Source organism: Manacus candei, unplaced genomic scaffold (assembly GCF_025592945.1).
Source record: "Manacus candei isolate 608988 ecotype Guabito, Panama unplaced genomic scaffold, ASM2559294v1 h1tg000002l, whole genome shotgun sequence".
Classification (NCBI taxonomy): Eukaryota; Metazoa; Chordata; class Aves; order Passeriformes; family Pipridae; genus Manacus; species Manacus candei.
In genome coordinates this window covers 7,640,665-7,658,516 of record NW_026138050.1, presented here as the reverse complement: position 1 = coordinate 7,658,516, position 17,852 = coordinate 7,640,665, and the positions used below count along the sequence as shown (strand labels likewise).

Sequence of the window (17,852 nt, the reverse complement as noted above, 5' to 3'; positions counted from 1 at the left end):
TATGAAACCATCCTTTTTCGTTTGTGCCCAAGTCCTATCTTAACCGGGCAAAAATTACTGTAAAATACCTGGAGAAGTAAAGAACTCTGTGACTAAACTTGGAGATGGTGGTAGAAGTACATCTACCAATTTTTTATTCTTTTAAGACAGGTCATGATCTAGTGAGCAGGCCTATTTACAGAAATTACAGTCAAAACTGGTGTCTTTTAGTCTTCCTTGGGGGTAGTTTTAAAAGCAAGATAAAGCCTACTCATTTCAAGCGATTTATGTACTGGCATATCTCAGTTCTTGAGTTCGCTCAGAATACTCTGCTTGCTTTTCTGGGTGCTCTATGAATGAGTAAATATTTTCACTTTAACACAGCAGTGACTGGTTTTTTTTCTTTTTTCTTTGCAGTGATTCTATTCTGTATGGCAGCCCTAATATTTCCAATAGGATTTTACATCAATGAAGTTGGAGGTCAACCATATAAATTACCCAATAACACAGTGGTTGGGTCTTCGTATGTACTGTTTGTCTTATCAATTTTCTTTACAATAGTGGGACTTCTATTTGCTGGCAAAGTTTGTTTACCTGGCTGATGAATGTCTGAACTGCAGGACTTTATTTTGGAAAAGAACAAGACATCAGAATTGCATTCTCAGGAGGATGTCTAAATCAGACTATCAAACACTGACTGAAAAGAGGAATGCTTTGACTTGTTCTCACTATGCACTTTGGATGAAAAAAAGGAGAGCCTTTCCCATAACCAAATACAGACAACGTGGACTAATCTCCTGAGCATACTCTAATGCAGTCAGGTCTGCACTGTGATAGGAACTAGTGAAGAATGCTTTACACTGAAAAGCATAAATGCCCCATGTTACTGGACTGTTCCTGTTTTTAACGTCTAACAATTTGGAAGTCAAAGTATTTATGAACTCTGTGGTAGACCAGAGGGTTGCAGAGGAATTCAAGTGAGGCTGGCCTCGCTGTTTAGGAGATTAGTGTTTTACATCTTCCTTCTGATGAGCAAAGCCTTTGGCACCAATGTGGATCAATCTTGCATTACTGCACCAAGAAGCCAATAGATCAAAACATGTTCTCTAAATGTATGTAACAGCAAGAAGACATACATCCCCTCCTCCCCCAGAAGCCCTAGGAAACACTAAGGAACGTTTTAAAGGGGGATTTCTTCCTTATATTTATATAAATATATATATAAATATATATATATATTTTGCTGATGCAGTATACAGTGTGTGTGTATGTGTGTGTGTGTGTATATACACATATGTATATATATGTATATACACACAAATGGTTCCTGGAAAAGAACTCAGAACGCTTTGCTAGCAAAACACTGTGGTGTGCAAAACTAGAACTCAATAGAAAAAAGCCATTTCTCTGAAGGCCACATAGCTGAGAGTCTTCAGTTTACCTCATTCTTTGTAGCAGCCCTTGATTTTAACAGTTTTTTGTAATAGGTACAAACGATCCCATGCCTTTCTAGGTGCAATTTTAAGTTAAGCTAAAATTCTTTTTATGGTAATTTATTTGTATATGAGGGTAGAAGGTGAGATCATGTCATGCCGTAAAGTTAAAATCCTAATTTTGGGAAACTGACACTATTTAAATTATTAGCAACTGTTGTACAGAAAATCTCTTTTTCTACTGCATTGTTACATTAGCATTCATACATTTTCAAGCACAGCATTTTACCATGGGTAAGCATTTCTCTAGCACATGTCAAATGCAATGTTTAAAGTAATGCAAATACTATTCCACTGCAAAGATGGATGAACTTATTTTCACTTGAGTATTAATTCATCTTTGCCAAAAAAATGAGCAATATAAGTATTGAAAAATATATGCCTTGTTTACTAAAGTTGTTGTTTTAAATGTGGATTTAATGACCACCCAAATTTGGAGTAAATATTCCTCACTAAAAGTAGTTTTACTTTTCAGCACATGGATAAACCATTGAACCCACAGACGTCTTAATTCACTACTTGGTCTAACCTTGCAGAAAGTAGTTTGGTGTTCCAGGGAAGCTGCCTGCACTATCAATATTTGTTTTCCAGTTAATCCATGTTTTACCTGGGATTCTTTATGAAAACAAAAACAAAAATCCGTTTTGAGCACTGTTTCATTGCATTTACTGGGGGAACTGCATTTCTGAATAGACACTTTCCTAAACTGTTAGGGAAAGTGTATTTTAGAATGAGGTGGTTATTGAAATATAATCAGCAGTTCCCAAATTAATCACTGATCAGATAAGCTGAAGTGTTGGAAAATAACAAAATTTGCACAATTATTTTAAACTGTGTGCCATTCAGACCCTAGTGGGTCCCTGTCCTTCTCACCTCTTCCCTCTCCCCCTCCCAAGGTATTTTAATACAAAAATACTATTTGCTGATTTAAGTCTTTTTTCTTTTGAAATTTTTGAACAAACTTGTCACTGGAATGGTTCATAAGCAACTTTTTCTTTTCCAGTCAGCTCATTCACAGGTAAAATGGAGTGTTTATGGATAACTAAATTTTTCTAAAGTATACTAATCTGTAAATACAGCCAGGCACCTACTTTGAAGTAGTGGTTTAAATATGATTTGGTTCCTAATTTAAGTCTGAGGTCCCTAGTGATGTTGGTGGAGATAAAAGGCAGGGTTCAGCTGCTTGATATGTGTCAAAATTTTGGTGTTATCACTACTGTGTCCTAAGCAAAAGTATTCACTAAAACTTAGATTATAAATTATATTGAAAAAAAAAAGGCTCTTATTTTTTTCAGAAATTTCACACTTGTAAATAGTTCTAGATCTTTGTAACTGGAACACAGGTGGGGGGTGGGGAGGGTTTCTCAGCTGCTAAGATTTCTTCCCCTTCCCTGCTCCCCCCAACTTATTTATTTCAGTTATAGTAACATCATATGGATTTAGGCTTTGATTAAATGGATCATCATTTAATAAAAATAAAAAAAAACAAACACTTATCTTGGAGCATACCCAGACTGTGGTTGGCTGACTGGAAATTTATCTGATCTGCCAATGCTATTGCTATGAATTATTAAATGATAACAGAGATTTAACAAATAGATTTATTAAATATTTGAGCATTTTAAGTCCAGAAATAGATGCAGCCATTTGCAATTAAAAAAAGCCCAACCCAATAACTGAAGAGACAGCTGTCAACAGTTGCTTTTAATAAGGTCACTAAGTACTATATAGTACAGTATTTATAGAAGAAAATCAAATCTTGTAAACTGTATATAAAACACTGTTTTATGGTGCAATCATTTGTCAAACTTATGTCCGTTACTTTTTTTTTAAAGTTGTGTGCATTCTTTTCATACCTAAGAGCATCACTGTAAAATCTGCTGAAGACTATTTATAGGTTTTATTTGCACAAGGTTTTGTTTTAAACTACAGGAAGTTCGTATTGAACATGCCTAAACATCTGTAGACTTTTTCAGTTCGTGAAAAGCAAATGGTTCCATATGAATCTTCTCCAAAGGTAATCCCATATTTGTGTTGAGTGTTTACATAAACTTTTCTGATTCTGCCAGCCATTATTTTTAACTTTTTGAAGGACAGCTCATTTCATATGTCACTAGAGAATCTCATTTAGTCTTTTGCTTCAACATTCCCCCAGAGGTTTGATGTGCCATCATAATGTAATTTGTGCACACTTGTCATTTATTTGGCTAACAATATGTAAGATTGGAAACTTGAAACACTTTCAGAAGGGAAACTAGTTAATTTGTCTGTGTAAATCTCATTGTTGAGCTCAGCTGAAATAATTGCCTGGAAGCTGTTTGTCTCGGACCTGGGGAGGGTGTGCTTCCCTAGGCACACCAGTCTGACCATTTAACGTGGTTTTCTGTTGTTACTCTTGCTGGAGAGCGATACCGGTGTCCCGCAGACACTGGTAGTGAGCCACACCACCCTGTCCCCCGGCCGAGCTGGCACCGCCAGATTCGGGCTCTCCTGCCATCCCTGTGTTTCTGAGCCGTTGTTGAACCACTCCAGAACACAACTGTAGGTTACTGTTCGCCCTGACACACACACAGGAAAATGGAAGCTGTCCTTTAAAACCTTTGTGAAGGATGAACATAATGAAGGAAATGGTGTCTGCAGGCGGGCTGTCCTGCCTGGGCGCACGTTGCTCCCGCTCGAGGCCGGACCCACTGCCTGCGCCCCCGGCCTTTACTGAGGGTTGTTTTCTAATTGGTTTAGAGCATTTTTTCAATTAATGATTTCCGAACAAATGTTAATACAAACTGTATAAAATGAACATAATTTTCTTCACTTGTATTTTTGTTATTGAGCAAGTTTATCAAAATAAATTGTCTACTAAAGCGACTGGCCCCGGCTGCGCTGACTGGAACCGGCCCTGCCCTGCATTCAGGTGTCCCCACAGCAAGCCCTGCAACTGTGCCCTCAGGTGTCCCTTGAGATGTCCCCACAGCAAGCCCTGCAACTGTGCCCTCAGGTGTCCCTTGAGATGTCCCCACAGCAAGCCCTGCAACTGTGCCCTCAGGTGTCCCTTGAGATGTCCCCACAGCAAGCCCTGCAACTGTGCCCTCAGGTGTCCCTTGAGATGTCCCCACAGCAAGCCCTGCAACTGTGCCCTCAGGTGTCCCCTTAGGTGTCCCTTGAGCTGTCCCCAGAGGAAGCCCTTGCAACTGTGCCCTGAGGTGTCCTCCCTCAGGGTATCCTCTCAGATGTCCCCCCTCAGGTGTCTTCTCAGGTGTGCCCTCAGGTGTCCTCCATCAAGCGTACCCACAGAAATCCCTGCAACTGTCCCCTCAGGTGTGCCCTCACGCCCGCCGGGGCCCGCGCCCCCCGCCCACACCGCCCCCAGGGGCGGGAAGCGCCGCGCCGGGGCCGCTCCGTCTCCAGCGGCAACGCCGTAACACGGCGGAGCCGCCGCTCCGAGCCGGGCGGGGACCGCGCTGGGCCCCTCCGCCCCCGGACCCCCGCACGGGGCAAAGGTCGGGGGAGCACCGGGAGGTGCTGAGGGGGCTTGGCGGGGGATCCCTGTCGCTGGCGCGGTGCCCGCCCGGGATTCCGGGGCGGGCCCAGGGAGGGTGGGCAGGGAACGGGGGAGGTGAGTCCTACAGGGCGGTGCGGGGGAGCCGAGGGGTTCTTCCCCCGCCGGGGGAGGTGAGTCCCGGGGGAGCCCAGGGGTCTTTTCCCCCGTGGGGTGAGGAGGGTCGGGGGGACGGGAAGGGTGCGCTGACTCCGCTGGGAGCGGCAGGGCCCGGGTGGCCCAGGACGGGGGAGCCCAGCGGAGCGAAACCCGGCATTTTATGATGGTTTTTGCTCAGTTCTTACCGCGCCCAAGCCCGAGGGGCAGCTCTGCGTTTTGCTGTGGTTAATCTCGTTTCTGGCTGTGAAGCGGGTCTCCCGGCCGCTGTGCATAGTTACATTTAACTGCATAAAATCCCTTAACAAGCAGCTCCTGCAGAATAGTTCCTAAATCCGTTTTCTGTGAATGGATAATTGTAACTTCTCTTTGTTGTTTTTTTTTTTTTAGTTTGCTGTTGTCCCACATACAGTATAAATTATCATTTAAGTTGCTGACAATATCAACAACACCTTTTTAAGTAGTGTTTATTCCTGAGGATTTAAACATTTTTGCTTTTTGTCTTTTTGCTTTTAACAAGGCTAAGTCTATTCATATAATGGATACACCCATCAGGAAAACGGCATGGTTGTTGGACAATGATCAGTTTTTGGAGAAAAATGGGTGAGGAAATTGTTACAGAAGCTTGTTGGGGCTTCATACATAGATATAAAATAAATTTTAGCTCATATAAACTATGTACTATGTCCCTTCAAAACATTTATCATATATTAAATGAATGTTTAAACAACTGGCAAAGTATAAAACAGTTTCTACAGAAAAAAAATTAAATGACTTTACGACAATACAGGAACATTATGGGTAATGAAGTAATCCCATAAAATTAATTGTCTTGTAGGGTGGCCACAAAATCCCATGTACAGGGTGATCCTCTACCATGGTAAGATTTTACTGCGTCTCATCTAGGACCAGATAATGGATTATTGGGAACACATACCAACAAGACACAAGATCTGCTGGTAGGCGAGTTTTCCTGCTAAATGGAGCAACTAGAACAGTGACACATACCCACTGTAAATACAGAGTGAGAAATAAATAAGCTGATAGACAACTAATATGTTTCCTTACATATATTTGCATATACACAGACAATTTGATAGATATAATCACTGAAGTGATGCAACTACATGTACTTGTTCTGCAGAGATAAATCAGTCTGTGAACAAATCAGGCAAAACAATAAATGTAGATCAGCTGTAGACCCTGCATTTTTCTTCAAAACAGCAGAAGGCTATATGTCCCTTCAAACTCTGAGTCACTTTTTGGAGATGCTCATTTCGTTTTCCTCTCTGGTAAATCACTGGGGTGTTTATTTTAATTCTTTTACTGAACTCTCCTATTTTTTGTCTTCCCTTCTGTCTTCTCCAAACTCAGTTCTCCTTCCCCTTCCTTTATCTCACAATCTGGGGGTATTCTGAAAGCTTCTTTTCCTTTACATTCCACATCCAACAGAATATTCCAGTAGCTAAAATTATGTTGTTCTTGGACATGCACTGCCTACCAGCAACTGTCCTTAGGACATACATTTTTGTCACATTTGAACAGCACATTTAATTTCTCATGCTGCGTGTAATTTTTTCTTATTTGATCCATAGAGAGGACAAATGAAGACAATAGAGTCTCAAATGATGCAAACCACAGAGGAATGGATAAGAAACTACAGTTTAGAATCCTTGCAATTAACATTAGAGTATCTGGTAAACAAGGGCAATATTATTTCGTGAGTACAACACTACCCTTGCTGCACTCAGTCCTAATTTGTGTGCACCTCTGATGTTAATTATGCACAGTGTTCCAGGAATTCAGGAGATGGTGTTGAAAGGATGGTGTTTACAGAGGAGACTGTTACTGATTTTGAGTCCAGACTTTCTGAGTAAGTATCAGTCTTGTTTACAGTTTTGATCTGTAACTGATTCTATATCCCCACTCCCCAGGACTGCAAGTCCTGCCTTAAATCTTAATTTGTTGTCTGTGGGAACTTCAGAGTACCTCAGCATTAAATCCTTTCTGCTGGGGTTTAGGGTAGGTGATAATTGTGTGTCACTACAGCTGAAGCTTGGGGTTCTTTTTAATGAAGATGCCTATTAACCAGGTGTTGAGAAAATAATTTCATTAATAGGTTCAATAAGCTGTAGAGTAACCATGATGTTTTTACTGGTCTTCACAATTCCTAGGAGTGCTGCCACTTCAGCATACCTCACTGTGTCTGGCTTTTATAAAAAAGAAGCAGCTTTTTTCTTTTGAAAAAGCAAAAAGGTTTTTCCCCTTTCAAATATTTGTTTAAACTTTTTGTTCACCAAATTGTAAAAATCCTGTGCGTGGTTTTAAAAAGAAGTAGGTTAAAGTAAAACAGTCTTAGAGGCCAGCAAGCATTTTGTTTTACCTCAGGTTATACCTATTTTGGCATTAAGTTGTTGAAGGTTGGGCTGTAGTTAGTCTGGCACAACAATGAACGTGCTGCCTTTCAGTCACAATGTTATATTTCATAAGTGTCTTAAGCAATAGTGTAGTTTATATTAAACACATCTCCTGACAATAAACTGTGTGTGATGATCTAAACTCAGTAGTGCCTGAGCTGCTGTTGTTCACATACAGAGGTGGTGAGTATCCCTCTCCTGTTTCTGAACAGAATAAACCAGCAACTCGTTAGAAAACATTTCGGTGATCCAGTTTTTCAAACACCTCCATATCTGATCAGTCAAACAGCTTTAGGGGAAGGGGAATTTAAATGGTTAACCCTGCAAGCACCAGTTGTGTAAGAGCACTGAAAACAGTATTTTTAAACACCTGTTTCTCAAAGATTTTGCATCTGTGAGAGAAAGGATGTGATGAAGAGAGGTGGTTGATTGTTGATTGTTACACTGAAGCACAATGCCAGGGAATGCCTTAGCTAAGTGTGTGCTATGCCTTTTGTCAGAGCAATTGAACTTTATCAGCAGAGAATTCAGTGGCTCTTGGAGGACAGCAAAAAGGTAACTTTAACTTTGCAATATATTTTTAGAGTGGAACTGTATATGAAATTAAAGAATAAATTAACTTTTGAATACTAGTGAGAAGTGACTTGCAGAAAGCTTATGCATTTTCCTTTTTTACTGTGAGTTCCACATCATGTGCAGCGATCTTGACAGTGGATTGGGTTTTTTGATCTTTCATTGGTATGCAGTTTTCTGCTTTCCAGATCTAGTATTTTTCTTTCTCTTAGCAGTTTTAATCATCAGGACCTCCCAGCACAACTTAAATGGGAGCAGACAGTGCTGAGCATCCTCTGACTGGAGTGGAACTGTCTTGTGCCCTCTCTTGCCCAGCTGGTTATGCGCTAACTTTGCCCAGCAGTGCTAATGCTCAGGATGTAACTCCCTCTCGAAGGGGAGAGAGAAGGAAGCAGCATTCCAAAATCTGGTTTCCACAAAGTTGCTTGATTTGGCCTGAAGGAGATGCTACAGACAATGTTATGTTTGATTTATCCTCTCAAATAATGAATAGGTTGTCTTGGGAAGGAGGTAATATGATTCACTGGTAAGGATTAGCTGGGACCCAGTTACCTCTTTTGTTTCTTTTTCTTCTTCTTTTTTATCCCTTTTTTCCTTCTTTTTTCCCTCCTTGACTTTGTCACTGTGTCATCTTTAGTCTAAAAGGTTTAAAATGAAAATAAATATCCAGTACATGATTTAAAAATGGTGTTGTACAGAATAAACCGTAAAATTATTAAAATTGAGATAAGCTAGTATTTACAATTACTTGTCTCCTGTAAGGTGTTTGGTGTTATAAAAGGAACCAAAGTGGGACTTTTGATTGATGTGTCTCACATGAGTTATGGACCTGGACTACTGGATTTTCAGAAGGACCTTTTGGTAAGTAATAATAAAGTAAGTTCTGCCAATTCTAACATTATTGAAGTAGCATTATTAAATTTTCTCAATTCTGTCAATGTTCTCAATAGGATAAATTTGCCTAACAGAAACAGTTAGAGGTAGAACCCAGTTGTACATAGAGCTGTTTATAATAAGGATGGTTTTCTTATGCCTTTACGTTTTGTCACAAGGCACATTTCACAATCTTGGTCAGAACCTTGGTGAATTAATCAGTTTCTGAATTCTTGGAAGAAAATTGTCCTTTATTATGCTCTTTATTTTTAGAAAACTTTTGTAGTAAGGAAGGAAGATATAATGTAGCTGGTTTACTGTTTAAATTTGACATTTGGTACAGTTTAATTTCCCACATTCTTGAAGTATTTAACATCAATTTATATTATCTGCATCTTTCATTTGTATGTTTCAGATTAAACTCCTTCAAGAAAACTCAGTTTCTTTAATATCTGAACTATTGTTTAGCCCCATGCATGAACATGTACTAACCATTTTTAGTACTTGCTTGGTTGGTGGATATGTGCATTCTAGATCAGGGTTGTTTCATGTGCTCATCAGCTTTACAGAAAAACTGATACCAGTACAACAAATATTCCTTGACTCCTGCCCCGTTAACAAATCAGTTGGAATACCATAGATTTGCAGGTTTTGTCTCTGTACTCCTCAAATATTTGAATATGTATGAGTTTTTCTTGAAAGCTTTTCTCAGTGGTAGCCGGAAATACTGCTGTCAACTAATTTATGGGAAATTACTATTCTTAATCTTTTACATAATAACCCTACTACTGGATAGTAATGGATTTTCAATTTTTTGTTCATTAGTGCTTAATAGATGAGCAGCTTTGTTATAAGGAGCAATTGTACTGCCTCTCATTCAGTGCAGAAATTTCACCGCTGTGGGAGAGCCCAAAAAACATCAACGTTCACATGTAAGTAAGTTTATTTCTCCAAAAAATAAAGGTGTTTCAAACAAGGCCTCCATTTAATTAGAACTATCTTTTGTGGGCAATAGTGTTTTTCGTCTTGTGCCTGTAGTGATTTTAAGAGGGGAGAAAAAGCAATGAGTTCAACATGCAGTCAGTGATTTCCAGCTGGTTGTTCATGTTTAAAGTATCTGAGCAGCTCCTGTGGTTTGTAGTAATTTTCATGATCTTCTTCTTTAGCACCTGTACATATTCTTTTTCTTTTTTCCCCCTCCTAGGCTACATGAAGTGAGACAGTGGATACAAGAGCTGGAGCCTGGTCAAGGCTGCAATTTGCTGAAAGCCTTTAAGCATGTCCTTGCAATGAAAGAACTGAATTCCCTGGTTCTTATTGTAGGAAGCTGGTAAATTCATTCTCTCTCTTAACAACCAGCTTTAGCTTGGATACAGAATTGGGACAAGAAACCAGACTGGATACAAAAATAAATAGAAAATTTAAGATCCAGGTTTTATATGTTTTTACTGCATACCATTGAATTCCTTTATTTGTTCCCTTTTTTACTATTTTTAAATCTTCTCTTTTCTGATATGAAGCTACATTTTTCTTTTGCAGATAGATTATCACAGTAATCTATTGAGAGTCTGCTAGCTCTAATTTTACATCAATAAAAGCCTTCAGCATCATTAAGGATGTCACTGAAAGGGCCCATGCCTCTGTGAAGATTAGAGGATAAGCTAGATTTTGCTGTAAAATAGCATTAAATGTTGAAGGATTGTCTTCTCTCTGTGATCTTAGTTGTGCTAATGGAAAACTTAAAATTTCTGATTAAATAAATGAAACCAGGCTGAGATTATATAAATTATGGACATAAATTCTGCAGTTCTTTTATCATAATTTGAAAATTGCAGTATTGCAGTTGGGATTACAAGGAAAAGACTACAGTGGAGATTCTAGGAGTGTTACCCTACTCCTAGTTTATTAATTGTAAGTGAAGTTCTAAAGCACAAAGCAAAGTTTTCCTTTCGTTTGGGCCTTTGGAAGACAGTGTTGAAAGGTTTTCTGTCATTGTTTGTCACAGGGGCCAAAGCCACAACTCCTAATTTTTATCTTCCAGGGCCAGCAGGGAATAATTCAGATAATTTCATCCACAAGCTGTTGTGAATTGGAATAGAATCTTAGTGCTTTTGTTATCATTCAGGCTTTCAGGACAGAATTAAACCCTAGTAGTGGTACCTCAGTAATGGTTGAAAAAGGGAGAGGAGGTCAGTTTGTGCTAAATGCATAAATCATTCCCATGATTTATTATTTCTTTCCCACTGTTTTTTCTTCTCTGCCTTCTTCAATATGGCCCTTTTTTTCCCCATTTAATTACTGCCATTGTTAATATCTCTTTTTCTTTACTTTTTGTATCAGCCCTGATCAGCCTTTTGAAATATTGTGTGATTATGCTCAGCAATGTTTGCTGGGGAGAAAACTGCAGATTCACACTGTTACATATGATTGCAGCAATCCTGCTTCTCTTGTAAGTAATTGTGTTAATTATTAACTTCCTTAAGTGTCCTGTCTTTTTTTTCCTATTCAGCTGTAATGCCTTCTCTCATAAACTTGTGGGGGAGCTGACCTAGTCATTAGAGAGTTCTTGATTTAGTGTTATATTTTCTTTAGAACAGATTTGCACACATGAAAAAATCTGTTTGAAGCATCATCTTGTAACTTTACTGAATTAGTTTTTCAGCCTTATTAAAATAAGACTGGTAAGCAAATGATGGAAACATAATTACTTTGGTTTCTCACTACATGTACCTCAAAGATTCTTCTTCTATCTCTAATTGAGAATTGAATACCAACAACCCAAAAGAGACTACCAAATCAAAGTAACTCTTTTTCTTCCTGTTTATATTGTGTAGGCAGTTCTGAGGAATCTTGCAGAAGCTGTAGAAGGCCGTTATCATTGCTACTCTTCAAAGGGAGAGGTGGGTGACAGTTAGAGAGGCAAAGCATTTTTCTCTCTTTTTGATGATTCTTCCCTTTGAGGCAGTAGAATAATTATGATCTGAGTAGAAGTTGCTAGCAAGGCTTGGTACTGAAAGCCTCTGTCACAGAAGTGCTGAGGAAGTGGTCAATAAACCTGTGGTTAATTCTTTCTGCAACTGAAAATGTTCCTAAAAGCACAATAAATTCTGCAGATACTGTTTACTGACTTACAGCTGATGAAAGCAGTGGTTTATTGTAGCATGATTCAAAATAATAAAATAATATCTTGTTTATAAATTATTACTAATTTATATGCAGTGCATTAAATACATTTACCCTCAATTCTGCTATGCCAGGCAGTCTTGTATTGATGTGTGCACTTTAAAATAAGAAAGCTGGTATGGGTTGGTGTTTGAATAGTAGTTAACTTATTTTTCCCCATTTGTTTTTATATTTGCAGTATTTTGATAGCAGTGATTTTCATTTGCTACTTCAGGAGTTCCTGAAGGCCAAGGACCTACTCAAAAGCATCAAACAGACTTTTCAAAGAAGACTTGGTGGCTCAGTTAGTAGTAAAACAAGAGATGTATCCTTTCATTTTCAGATATATGTTGAATAACCAAGGTCAGAAATGTTTAGGTTCACAATATGAAAACAAATTTTATAAATAATCAGGCATTTTCAAAATGTTTTGCTTGTTGTAATCACAGCACTTTAGTTTTAATTATGTCCACCATACTGGATACTTCGGACTGAGCATAAAAAAAATGATGCTGAAACTTGCAAGAGCTTTTCTTAAAATCCATTTCAGGTTTCTGCAGGATTTGCAAATACAGCACCTTCCAGCTTCTTCCCAAAGCCTCCAAAGCTCAAAGGACCATTAGTTATTCAAACACCAAGTGTCCTGGCCAAAACCTCAGCAGACTGGTTAAAGACATATGGATTGAAAGGTAGCACAGAAGGAAAAACTTAACAAATATGAAATATGAATCTGAGTGTGTGTTCTATATAAAGTATTTGTTTCTTCCTATAGCCAAGAAGTTAAACCTTTATCAAGTTCTGGCTCCCAATGCTTTCTCTCCTGTGGTGGAGTTCATACCTATTCTTAAAAAAAGAATATCATCAACTCTGCATGAGGTAAGTTTTTTAGCCTGTGTTTGTTCCTTTCTATTGCTACGTATTTCTAGTTAAAATCAGTGCTTTGTAAGTTAGTGAAATTCTACAGGCTTTAAAAGAAATGTGAATCATAGATTCAGATCAAATACTACTGCCATTCTTAAAAATGATTATTATTTATCCTTCTAGAAAATCATGATGCAGTTTGAATGGCATGATGGAAGTGTGAAAAATATCCATGTTGACCTGCCAGTATTATACAACTACCAGGTGAGTTGTCTGTCTCAGGGCTGGATTACCATCTAATTATTCCACATTAAGTGTCCTTTTCTATCTTGATATGCCCTCATATAATGCCTGCATATACTTGCAAAGGTCATTTTCTGTAGAGTTTAGACAAATTACCTTAATGTCATTAATTTGATACTGTGTTAAAGAATGATACATTTGAAAATACTGTGTTTCTTTTAAATGATGTATTTTGTTATGTACACTGCCTAAAAATGCTGTTGAAGAAATGGTAAACTTGCAAAAGCTGTATTTTTTAAGCTTCTTTTTTTCTTTTGGTAATATGCCTGACCACTATTTTGGGACGTGCTAGCAAGAGGAAAAGTGAAGAGGAGAGTTTAGACCTTCAGACTCTTTGTTGCTTTTTTATCACTGTATGTTTTTCTCATGGACTGTATTCTCTTATTGTTACTAAGAATGAAATACTGCTGTCAAAATGAATGAAAATCTTTTTTTTTTCCATTACTGTGCTGTCATGTTACTTCTGTGTTAATCATTTGATGATAAAAGACTTGAACTTTTTATGTTTAACATAAATTTTCTGTATTTTATCCATAGAAACTCCTTACTAAAATGGTAAATATCTATGAGAAACGAATTGACTGGCTCTCCATTGCTAGCAGAAGAATATGGGGGAGTGTTTGTGAAAAGAGGTATTGTATTTGACAGCCCTTTTTTGTGAGATTTGAAGTCTTCATCTAGTTCTGTGTTTGAGGATAGTGCTTATTTACAGTGTGTCTGAGGCCTTACCCAACCTCAGTTGTACAGTTGCTCTTTTTTTCTAAAATCTCACCTTATCTTTTGCAGAATTAAATTCAGTGTTTATACATTTTGATACAAAGGTAGAAGATACTTTTCCCCTGGCAAGTTGGAGTGCAGTGAAGATAAAAATACATAATGAAATAAGATTTTTTTTCTTTTCTTATCCAGGGTGGTTATACTTGTTGATATATCAGTGACAAACTCTATGTACATCACCCATATCCAACATTCTCTGCGACTTTTACTTGAGGAACAAATGTCAAATAAGGATTACTTCAATATCATAGCGTGAGCAACTGTTGAGGATTCTTTTAAAATAATTGTAATGCATTGCCATGAAACAGGTCTGCTCAGAGACTGTAGTTACTAATGGACATATTTTAGATTTTTAATTGTATTTAATGGTTTTTAGTGAAGTAATTGCAAAACTAGCAATGGTTTGTCTTTATTGGGTGAGTGCATGGATCAGATGAACAGAGATCAGATTAGTAATTAAAAATCACTGGTTTGGGTGTGGCTCACTGGAACTGATTGCATCATCCCTGCAATCCAATACTCATCCTGCTATACTGTTCATAGCAGTATTAATACCCCAAATGAGATTTTTCTTTTGCAGTGAATTTATTCTTTCTTTTTGCTTGTTCTAAACCATAATCTGCAAATTAATTGCTGTTATCTTTCCATGTAAGATTTGGGAGTGACATTGTGCCTTGGCAGCAGGAACTGCTTCCTTCCCATCCAGAAAACTTAGAAAAGGCTTGGAGGTAGGATCAAATAATTATCCCATGTGTGTGAGTTCGGTGATCACAGGTCTTGTGAAACAGATGGAACAAAGAACAATGTGAACAATTAAAAATATTTATACATTTATCATATTACAAAAATAGGTTGCCATGTTCTGCACTGATTGTTCATGATGGGTTGTTGTAAAGACACCATTATAAAGTTTAATATGTCTTAATGACTTTGTATTTCGTATATGTACACAATATATATGTACACAGATAGAGAAATGTCTGTGTAAGAAATGCACAGGTTACATTAGGAGTTGAAGACTGCTTCAAATACAACTGAAATGTGAAACCTGAACTATGTTTTTTCCCCATATACTTTGGAAGTAAATCCCAGGTTTCTTTTTGTGGAGTGACACCCAGAGTATATCAGGTTTCATTTTTATTTCTGTAAGTTCTAGTATGCTAACATTTTTCCATATAAAATTAAGAGATAATTGTTTCCTTTTCATGCTCTGTATCTTACCTTAAAAACTGGTTTTCTATGGTGGCAGTACATAAACTAGAACAAATAATTTGGGCCAATATATAATTTGGTTTTGCACTCTGTCATTCTCAAAACTTTTAGACTCCAGTGCAGTGTTATTTCAGATTCTTAGCTCTCTTTATTGCTTTAAGGAGAAACAAAAGCTTTTGTTTCTTCATTCTTTGAACTGTAAACATCTTTTTTTAGATGGGTGTTGAGCCTGCAGTGCAAGGGCAGTAGAAATTTCATGAGTGCACTCAGGAGAGCTGTAGAAGTCGACTTCAAAGACAAAGAGAAACACAAATCACAAGGACTTTACCTGCTGACTACTGGAATACCTGATCAGGAAACAGTGAGTAGGCATCATAGGCAACTCTTCTGTAAGTTCCTATTAGAATTAGTCTCAACTCTGGTTTTCTCTCTTTTTTCCCCTTTTTTTCTTTTCCTTTTGCTAGTCATCACAGTTCATTGGCAGAATACTCCTCCTTTACATCCCTAAGGCAGCCCAAACTTCCATCTCTGCAATTGCTGTTCATGTGTTGGAGGCAGCAATTATTAATAATGTGCCATTCATGGAAAATTCAAACTTTGCTTTTAGGATTCCCTCCCCTCCAGCTCTGGCCATCATTTCACTGGACATTCCTGAGTTTGAACAACTCTGATTTTTTTGTATGGTACCATTTCCTCATAACTCAGGGGAACAAAGACACAAATAATTATCCAGTGAAACTCCATAGTACCCTGTGCAGAGACAGCTCCTGTTTTTAACCACAGTAATCCCTTGCTTGGATACATGTTCATAGTTCATGTGCTCTAGGGCTGTTAAACCCTGTGCACAGCCCAGAGTTCCTCACCATAAGTGTACAGTGAGGTGTCTCTTCTCTGGAAATTCTGTGCAAACCTAAGAAATCATCAGATTGGGAGGATTTGTATATCATTTATAAGTGTCAGGAACCAGTGGAGTAGACAGAAGCTTGTCTGAGGTAGGGGGTCACTACTGATGGGTTTTTTTCTCTGTCTTACAGCACACCATCAGTGCTTATGTGGCTGAGGTTTGCAGAGGTTTTGATTTACAGCTTCATGTCTGTCTGTTCAGTGCCATGGAGGACATTGGCTCCAGTAGGGTTATCCCAGCCCGCTATGCCAGCCCTGCAGAAACTGCCAGTGCTTTTAGAGAAATAGTGCAGGCAGCCAGGGGCAGATTCCACTGGTTTGGAGAAGCAGGTATGTGAGCAGGGAGGTCAACACATACTTCTTTTTCATTAATTAAATAATATGTATTAATGCTTTTTTTACTCCCAGATCAGGTAGTTGGCTTTTTTTAGGTTATGCCAATGCTCTACTAGCACTGAGATATAAACTCAAGTTGTGGTTTTATTGAGACTTTCAGTTGCATTGCAGAATATTATAATGCAGCCTTAACACAGCAATTTGGTATTTTCTATTTGAATTCACCATTTTCTGTTAGTTTTTTTAAAAATGAGCATTTAAAATATAGTAATATATATATTACTATATATATAATATATAAAATATTATAAATGTATATATATTATATATAATATACTACTAACATGATAGGTTCAGACAGTGAGGGTTGCAGGAAACAGGTTTTGTGATTCTTTTCTCTGATATTTGGCATATCTACAAATTGTTGTACATTTACAAAAATACATGTTTTGTACACTCTAAAAAACCCTAATTAGTGTCTATTTGATTATCAGGTATTTTTGAAAGTGATGATATTACTAGTATTGTGTCGGAAATGGAAAAAGCAAAAAACTACTCCCAAAAGGTATGAATTATATGTAACTTTTTAAATTATGTATTTCTTCCTAAAAAAAAATTCAGTGGTGTTTGTTCAGCTGTCAGTGGAGGAGATTGGACAAAATGAAAATCCTTGCAAGGGCAGGAATGTTCTGGAGTATTAGAACAGTCACCAAAGGGTGTAAATATGGACTAGGAAGCAGTTGTACAATAGCACTGCAGTGACTGGTGTTGGAGTAGCCACGATTCCTTATCAAATGCATGGATTTTACAGTTGAAATGATTCTCCTTTCTTTTACTAATCCTGTGATGAATGTTTCTGAAATAGAATTAATTGTACCTTTTAATTATATATATGAATAAATAGATCTAAAATTTATATGTGTTATATAACAAACATAATATTATGATCTTAAAAGTCACAGTGGAGGGAGAGTTGTCACTGGCACAATACCTTTGTTCAGTTCTAAAACAGTTGTTTTCTGAAGTGTACCAAGGGTGTAGCATTAGACCATATCTCTCCATATACATTCACATGACTTTTTTCCAAAGATATTTAACAAAATAACTGAGGCAGTATAGCCAGCCTGGCACTACAGTGGTTGTTTCTTATAAAAGTGTGATTAGGAAGAGTTATGCAGTAAGATACATGTCCAGAGAGCTGAGCACTTTGTTGGATGCAAGTCTGAGTCACAAAGGTTTTTGGTCTTGTTAAGGAAGAGTCAGTGGATATTCAATGACATCTTAAAATATTTTAGTATCATTTAACAGATG

The 17,852-nt window shown here is 37.8% G+C and overlaps 3 protein-coding genes across 8 annotated transcripts in view; all 3 read left to right on the top strand.

The window, feature by feature from the left end:
* The window catches only part of MOSMO (modulator of smoothened), a 30,266-nt gene extending 25,448 nt beyond the window's left edge, over positions 1-4,818 (top strand). Inside the window, exons 3-4 of one of the 6 annotated variants that reach the window (XR_007903794.1) lie at positions 397-4,467; positions 4,673-4,818. Coding sequence is in view for 1 of the 6 variants with exons in the window: in XM_051782879.1 (XP_051638839.1) it covers positions 397-581 (185 nt within the window). In the remaining 5 variants the exon portion in view is untranslated. Of the gene's footprint in view, positions 1-396 lie in introns of all 6 variants that reach the window. The other 5 variants (XR_007903793.1, XR_007903792.1, XR_007903791.1 and 2 more) reach the window with 5 other exon arrangements.
* On the top strand, positions 1,564-6,083 carry LOC127466272 (WAS/WASL-interacting protein family member 1-like). Its single transcript, XM_051776914.1, has 4 exons — positions 1,564-1,573; positions 4,726-4,988; positions 5,645-5,727; positions 5,963-6,083. Exons 1-4 carry the CDS (start codon positions 1,564-1,566, stop codon positions 6,006-6,008), a joined length of 402 nt encoding a protein of 133 aa, XP_051632874.1. The 3' UTR covers positions 6,009-6,083.
* Positions 6,027-17,852, top strand: part of VWA3A (von Willebrand factor A domain containing 3A) — a gene marked incomplete at its 5' end in the record, with an annotated part of 23,720 nt that continues 11,894 nt past the window's right edge. Inside the window, 19 exons of the mRNA XM_051782647.1 lie at positions 6,027-6,083; positions 6,720-6,844; positions 6,923-6,997; positions 8,042-8,096; positions 8,877-8,975; positions 9,813-9,919; positions 10,192-10,317; positions 11,328-11,436; positions 11,822-11,887; positions 12,349-12,474; positions 12,700-12,838; positions 12,922-13,025; positions 13,194-13,274; positions 13,851-13,945; positions 14,223-14,342; positions 14,744-14,818; positions 15,519-15,663; positions 16,337-16,535; positions 17,036-17,106. Of these exons, the coding sequence (XP_051638607.1) occupies positions 6,027-6,083; positions 6,720-6,844; positions 6,923-6,997; positions 8,042-8,096; positions 8,877-8,975; positions 9,813-9,919; positions 10,192-10,317; positions 11,328-11,436; positions 11,822-11,887; positions 12,349-12,474; positions 12,700-12,838; positions 12,922-13,025; positions 13,194-13,274; positions 13,851-13,945; positions 14,223-14,342; positions 14,744-14,818; positions 15,519-15,663; positions 16,337-16,535; positions 17,036-17,106 (1,974 nt within the window). The remainder of the gene's footprint in view (positions 6,084-6,719; positions 6,845-6,922; positions 6,998-8,041; positions 8,097-8,876; positions 8,976-9,812; positions 9,920-10,191; positions 10,318-11,327; positions 11,437-11,821; positions 11,888-12,348; positions 12,475-12,699; positions 12,839-12,921; positions 13,026-13,193; positions 13,275-13,850; positions 13,946-14,222; positions 14,343-14,743; positions 14,819-15,518; positions 15,664-16,336; positions 16,536-17,035; positions 17,107-17,852) is intronic.

Excerpts from the sequence above, each read along its gene's own strand:
- LOC127466272 (XM_051776914.1), top strand. Across the intron at positions 4,989-5,644 it reads GGTCGGGGGAGCACCGGGAG|GCTAAGTCTATTCATATAAT; the intron begins GTGCTGAGGGGG and ends GCTTTTAACAAG. Across the intron at positions 5,728-5,962 it reads CAGTTTTTGGAGAAAAATGG|GGTGGCCACAAAATCCCATG; the intron begins GTGAGGAAATTG and ends ATTGTCTTGTAG.